This window comes from Carlito syrichta, unplaced genomic scaffold, assembly GCF_000164805.1.
Source record: "Carlito syrichta isolate Samal-C Ts95f unplaced genomic scaffold, Tarsius_syrichta-2.0.1 Scaffold301606, whole genome shotgun sequence".
NCBI classification, from domain to species: Eukaryota; Metazoa; Chordata; class Mammalia; order Primates; family Tarsiidae; genus Carlito; species Carlito syrichta.
In genome coordinates, this window is record NW_007245702.1 from 332,587 (window position 1) to 339,940 (window position 7,354).

At 38.0% G+C, this 7,354-nt stretch overlaps 1 protein-coding gene across 5 annotated transcripts in view; it reads left to right on the forward strand.

Annotated features, from left to right (window-relative positions):
* The window catches only part of RMDN1 (regulator of microtubule dynamics 1), a 42,426-nt gene that overhangs the window by 11,006 nt on the left and 24,066 nt on the right, over positions 1-7,354 (forward strand). For all 5 annotated transcript variants that reach the window (XM_021710837.1, XM_021710839.1, XM_021710838.1 and 2 more), the window contains exon 3: positions 7,002-7,089. In XM_021710837.1, coding sequence (XP_021566512.1) covers positions 7,002-7,089 — 88 coding nt within the window. The remainder of the gene's footprint in view (positions 1-7,001; positions 7,090-7,354) is intronic.

Consider the following 7,354-nt stretch of genomic DNA (forward strand, 5'->3'; position numbering starts at 1 on the left):
CAGGAACGCGCGCGTGCATACACACACACACACACACACACACACACACACACGCACACATGCACACACACACACACGCACACACACACACATATTTAAAACCAGTATACTATAGCTTATGGTGTTACACACGGTAATAAAGAATTTGGAGCTAAGTGATTTTTGACCAGTTACAAAGAATGCACACAAAAAAAGGTTCTGATTATTCACTTAATTTCTGCATTTTTATTTTAATTACATGAATGATGAGATATAGAATTCCTAGGTCATGTTAAGGACAGTAATCAGTCTTCTCAGGGAGTTAGAGAATAATCAATGAATAGATTTAAAAGTAACTTTGCTACTTATACATACCACATACACATTCAGATATACCAGATCAATACATTTAATTTAGTATTATATTAGTTTTTCTTCACTGCTGTACCAGACTCTTGACTTAAACTAACAGATTTATTATCTTACAGTTCTTTAGTTCAGAACCCCAAAATGGGTCTCACTGCGCTGCAATCAGGTGTTGGCGGGACTGTGTTCCTTTTCAGAGGCCATAGGGAGAACCCTTTTCCTTGCTTCTTTCAGCTTTTAGAAGCTTTCTATATTCCTTTGACTGAAGGTCCCTTCTCCATGTTTAAAACTAACAGTCTCATCATTCTAACCTTGTTTCTGTTGTCATATATCTCCTTCTCTGACTCCCTTCGTCTTTCTTCCACTTTAAAGGACCTTTGTAATTATATTGAACCCACCTGGATAATCCATGCTGATTTTCTTTCTTTCTTTTTCTTTTTTTTTAAGTCCGAATCTCATTCTGTTGCCCGGGCTAGAGTGAGGTGAAGTGAAGTGGTCCTTGACCTGCTAGGCTCAAGCGATCCTTCCGCTTCAGCCTTCCATGTAGCTGGCAATATGGGTGCAAGCCACTACACTCAGCCAATTTTTAAAATTTATTGTAGAGATGAGGTCTCATCATGTTGCTTAGGCTGGTCTTGAACTCCTGGCTCAGGTAGTTCTCTCACTTCCGCCTCCCAAAGAGCTGGAATTTATAGGTGTGTGCCACTGCGCCTAGCTATAGTTTCCTATTTTAAGATTAGCAGATTAGCAACACTAATTCAATCTACAGTTCTCCATTGCCATGTAATCAAACATATTCATAGACTCTAAAGGTTAATATGTGAACATCTTTGGGGGCCATTATTCTGCCTACCATAAATATCAACTAAGGAATAAGGACTACTACTTATTCTTTGGGTTATTAAGACCCAAACTTTGAGAATCAGGCACTTATTAGATAAAAATATGAAATAGAATAGAAGGGAAGCAAACTTTAAGAAATTAACCAGCCATATGAATATTGTTCAACTACATAGTACCTAATCAGATTGAAGTAGAATTACTAAAAAAATAAACTTTATTTATAGGGATTCTTTGCTGTTGTCATTTAGTTTTTTTTATTTTATTTTAGTAAATCAATATTTTTTATTATGGTTTTGTGGGGTACAGTTAAGGTTTAGGTGTACAATTACGTTTCATTCAGGCACCCTGTTGATAAGAGGTGTTTTCCCATCCCCCGACAGATATTTGCTACTGTTAATCCCATCCCCCTCCCCCCCATAGTTTCCCAGTACCATCAGTCATTTTCTCATAGTATTGCATTGGATGTTCAAGGTCCATTATATGAGTGAGAACATGTGATACTTGGATCTTTGTTTCTGTGAGAGGTCACTCAGTATTATAGACTCAAGTTCCATTCAGGTTGCTGCGAAATTCATGATTTTGTTCTTTTTTATGGCTGCATGGTATTCCATCGTGTATATGTACCACATTTTTTAAATCCAGTCCTCTTTTGATGGGCAGCATGGTTGTTTCCAGGTTCTTGCTATTGTGAACAACACTGCAATAAACATACATGTGCAGGTATCTTTTTTATAGAGTGATTTGAGTTCTTCAGGGTATATTCCCAGTAGGGGGATTGCGGGGTCATATGGGAGGTTGATATTTAGAGCTTTTAGGAATTGCCACACTGCTTTCCACAGAGGTTGCACTAGTTTACACTCCCACCAATAGTGTAGAAGTGTTCCCTTTTCACCACACCCTCTCCAGCAGCTGTTATTTTTTGAGTTGTTGATAATTGCCATTCTGACTGGAGTTAGGTGGTATCTCAGTGTGGTTTTGATTTGCATCTCCTTGATGATTAGTGAGGTTGAACATTTCTTCATGTGTTTGTTGGCTGCTCGGATGTCCTCTTTTGTGAAGTGTCTGTTCATGTCTTTTGCCCATTTGATAATGGGGTTGTTTGTTTTTTTCTTTTCAGCACGTTTTGGTTCCTCGTAGATCCAGGATGTCAAGCCTTTGTCAGACCTGGTGTTGGCGAATATTTTTTCCCAGTCTGTAGGCTGTCTCCTTGCTCTCTTGATGGTTTCTTAGGCCTTGCAGAAGCTTGTCAGTTTAATAAGGTCCCACTTGTCTATCTTCTCTCTTATGACCTGTGGGTTTCGGGTTTTGTTCAGGAATTGGATGGCAGCTCCGATTTCCATGAGGGTATTTCCTTCATTTTCTATGGTTCTTATGGTTTGAGGTTTTACATTTAGGTCTCTGATCCATTTGGAGTTAACCTTTGTGCATGAGGATAGATAGGGGTCCTGTTTCAATCTTCTGCATGTGGTCAGCCAGTTTTCCCAGCACCATTTACTGAATAGGTTATCCTCTCCCCAGTGGTAGGTGGTGGAGGCCTTGTCGAAGATGAGTTGGTTGAGAAATTGAGGTTTTGCTATTGGAATCTCAATTCTATTCCATTGATCTATATGCCTGTTCCTATACCAATACCAAGCTGTTTTGATGCTTGTGTCTTTATAGTAAAGTTTGAAGTCTGGTAATGTAATACCACCTGCTTTGTTTTTTTTTGCTGAGGATTGTTCTGGCTATTCTTGATCGTTTGTGTTTCCATATGAATTCCTGTGTTGTCTTTTCTAGGTCTGAGAAGAATGTTGCTGGTAATTTGATGGGTATTGCATTGAATTTGTAGATTGCCTTCAGTAAGATGGACATCTTCACAATGTTGATTCTTCCTGTCCATGAGCCTGGGATATTTTTCCACTTGTTTGTGTCATCTTTGATTTCTTTGAGCAGTGTTTTGTAATTTTCATTGTAAAGGTCTTTCACGTCTCTGGTTAGGAAGATGCCAAGGTATTTCTTTTTTTTGTGACTATTGTGAATGGAATTGTGTTTTTTTACTTGGGTTTCTGTTAGTTTATTATTGGTGTAGAGAAATGCGATTGTCTTTTGTACATTTATTTTGTATCCTGAGACTTTGCCAAAGGCCTTTATCAGTGTAAGGAGGTTTTTGACAGATTCTCTTGGGTTTTTAAGGTACACAATCATATCATCTGCAAAGAGAGATAACTTGACTTCCCCTTTTCCTATCTGGATACCCCTGATTGCCTCCTCTTCTCTGATTGCTCGAGCCAGGACTTCCAATACTATGTTGAACAGGAGGGGTGAGAGTGGGCATCCTTGTCTTGTTCCAGTTTTCAGGGGAAGTGGTTCCAATTTTTGTCTATTTAGGAGTATGCTGACTGTGGGTTTCTCGTAGATGGCTTTTACTATTTTGAGGTATGTTCCCCGTATGCTTAGATGTTCAAGGGTTTTTATCAAGAAGGGGTGCTGGATTTTATCAAAAGCTTTTTCTGCATCTAATGATATAATCATGTGGTTTTTGTTTTGACATCTCTTGATGTATTTAATTACATTTATGGTTTTATGAATGTTGAACCATCCTTGCATCCCAGGGATGAAGCCTACTTGGTCATGATGGATGATTTTTGAGATGTATTGCTTAATTTGGTTTGCTAGGATCTTGTTGAGAATTTTAGCATCTATGTTCATCAAAGATATTGGCCTGTAGTTCTCTTTCTTTGTTGGATCTTTACCTGGCTTGGGTATCAATGTGATGTTGGCTTCGTAAAATGATTTGGGGAGAGTTCCATCTTTTTCAATCGCCTGGAATACCTTTAGTAGGATTGGTATCAGCTCCTCCTTAAATGTCTTGTAGAATTCTGCTGGAAAGCCATCTGGACCAGGGCTTTTTTTGTAGGAAGTTTTCTTATTACGTAGTCGATTTCCTTGATTGTTATTGGTCTATTTAGGGTTTCAATTTCTTCTTGTTCCAAAATAGGTAGGTTGTGTGATGTCAGAAAGTCCTCCATTTCCTTAAGGTTTTCAAGTTTGTTTCCATACAAGTGTACGTAGTAGTCTCTAATGATCTTTTGTATTTCTTCAGGGTCAGATGTGACTTCATCTTTTGTGTTTCTGATTGTGCTTATTTGATTTTTTTCTCGTTTTTTCTTGGTCAGTCTAGCTAGGGGACCATCGATCTTGTTTATCCTTTCGAAGAACCAGCTTTTTGTTTCATTGATTTTTTGTATTATCTTTTTGTCTTCGATGTCCTGGATTTGGGCTTTTATTTTGGTGATCTGGATTCTTCTGCTGAAATTAGGGTTTTTGTGGTCTTGCTTTTCCAGCTTCTTTAGGTAGCTTGTTAGGTTGTTAATTTGTGTTCCTTCCATTTTCTTCATGTGTGTTTGTAGGGATATAAATTCCTCTCTTACTACAGCTTTCAAGGCGTCCCAGAGGCTTTAGTAAGATGTTTCTTCATTTTCGTTTGTTTCCAGGTATCTTTTGATCTGTGTTTTGATTTCATCATTGACCCAGGAGTTGTTTAGCATCATGCTATTTAGTGTCCATGTCTTTGTGGGTTTTGGGGGGACTTTGTTGGTGTCAGTGTTTATTTTTATTCCACTGTGGTTCAAGAAGGTGCATGGTAGAATTTCAGTCCTTTTAAATTTGCTTATGCTTGATTCATGGCCAATTCCGTGGTTGATCTTAGAATACGTTCCATGCAGTGATGAGTAGAATGTATATTCTGTGGTCTTTGGATGGAGTGTTCTGTAATATCAATTAAGACCATTTGGTCCAAAGTCACATTGAGGTTCCGGATCTCCTTGCTGATTTTTTGTCCTAATGATCTGTCTAGGGTTGTGAGTGGGGTATTAAAGTCCCCAGTTATGATGGTGTTAGAGTCAATATCTTTCTTTAGTTTTCCTAGAAGTTGCTTTATGACAGTTGGTGCATCTATGTTGGGTGCATATATGTTTAGGATAGATATTTCTTGTTGATCGATTGAGCCTTTTATCATTAGTCATTTAGTTTTTAATCAATATAATTATTGCATTATGATTGTAACTTAAAAAATACTTATGTGATTGTATCACAAATTACGTATCATTTTTTTCTTTTTGCTGGTGTAGATTAGTGTTTTAAAAACTTAAAACCCTTTTAACCTCAAGTACATGATGATTAATTAAGTATTCCAAGATAAAATAATGAAGAGACCTAACTGAGCACATTGGAATGTTGACTTATAAGTAGGACTAAGTAGTACAAGACAAAATTAAATGTGTATGTTCCTTAATAATAATAGGAATTTTCTGAAATTAGACTTACTGAGTTTTTTTTGCAAGTAGATAATTTTATTAGGACACGACATTGTCAATAAAGTTTATATATTTTATAGTCATGTCTAAACTAGTTATATGTGTTGGTTGTAACATAGTATCAATTAGGCAAGTTTCAGATTCTCTATGTAGTTAATGTCATCTAAGTTTTTGATGACAGATTTGACTCCTTTCCATAATAGTGTCTGTATGTATAAGTTAGATCATAAAGAGAATCTAGAAAAACAATGTGGTTCAGTCCATGCAAGTTCATATTATTCAGTGCTGCAAGTAGATGAATTCTATTATCATTTTCTACAATGGATGGTATTTAACAGCAGCAACAACAGAGACTCTTTGCAAGGTATATGTACCCATAAATCCTCACAGGAAATTGCTTTTTTCACTTAAAAAATGTCTATATTTAGTCAGTACCAGAATGAGGTTTCTTTCTTTTTTTTTTTTTTGAATCAGGGTCTCACTCTTTCTCCCAGGCTGTAGTGCGGTGGCATGCTCACGGCCACTGCAGCCTCAACTGCTGGATTCAGGTGATGCTTCTGCCTCAGCCTTCCAGTACGCCTGCCAGTACACTTGGTTAATTTTTTGATTTATTGTAGAGAAGAGATCTCGTCAAATTGCCCAGGCTGATCTCGAACCCCTGAACTCAGGCAGTCTTCTCCCCTTCCCCTCCCAAAGTGCTGGGATTAGAGTTTTCTTTTTTCTTTTTTGAGTTGGAGTCTCACTCTGTCACCCAGACTGGAGTGCAGTGGCTGCTCCCAGCCACCGCAGCCTCGACCTGCTGGGCTCCGGGGATCCTTCCGCCTCAGCCTTCCAAGTAGCTGGAACTACAGGTGCACGCTATCATGCCCCGCTAGTTTTTGATTCATTGTAGAGATGAGGTCTCACCAAGTTGCCCAGGTGGGTCTTGAACGCCCCCCCAAAGCGCGGGATTACAGGCTGAGCCACTGAGCCCGGCTAGAGTTTTCTAATTATTTATTTTTCATGGCTTCAATAAATCATTTATTGTGTTAGCTTCATACTTACTTCTACTCTACTTTCATCTAGGTTCTTCAGAATTTCTGATCCTTCTTTTTCTGGTCTTTTTTTTTTTTGAGGTGGAGTTTCATTCTGTCACCCATGCTGGAATGCAGTGGCACTCTCATGGCCACCCCAGCATTGACCTGCTGGGCTCTGATGATCCTTCTGCCTCAGCTGAAACTACAGGAATGCGCAACCACAACCAGCTAATTTTTTATTTATTGTAGAGATGAGGTCTCACCAAGTTCCTCAGGCTGGTCTTGAACCCATGGGCTCAGGCCATCCACTTACCTCGGCCTCCCAAAGTGCTGGGATTACAGGCTGAGCCACCGAGCCTGGCCCCTGATCTTTCTTTATAGGTGCTTTCTATATCTGGTTTCATTTGCTTATATATAAAAGTGTGTATGTTTCTTAGATTATTGTCATCTGACTTGGGAAGACCTACTTTATTCTGTCTTTTTTCTTTTATAATCTTTGAAGTTGAAGAAATCCTTGAACAAGCAGACTACTTGTATGAAAGTGGAGAAACAGAAAAACTTTATCAGTTGCTATCCCAGTACAAAGAAAGGTAAGTAATGGATGATAGGCCTAGGTTTGCAGTTTCCTCAACAGTTATTGCTATTTAACAGTTAAAATGATCCTTTGTGCTTCAATCTTTAAAAATTTATTATTGTAGTTTTTACTTTAAGATATTTTTTAGAGTTTAATTTATAATACTGTTTCTTTAAATTACTCAAAAATGCTATAAATGTCAATTTAGAAAAAGTGGTTCTTATTCTAGTGGAATGTTCCATTTTGATTTGGATCGTATAGGGTAGTCGTTGAATATATAT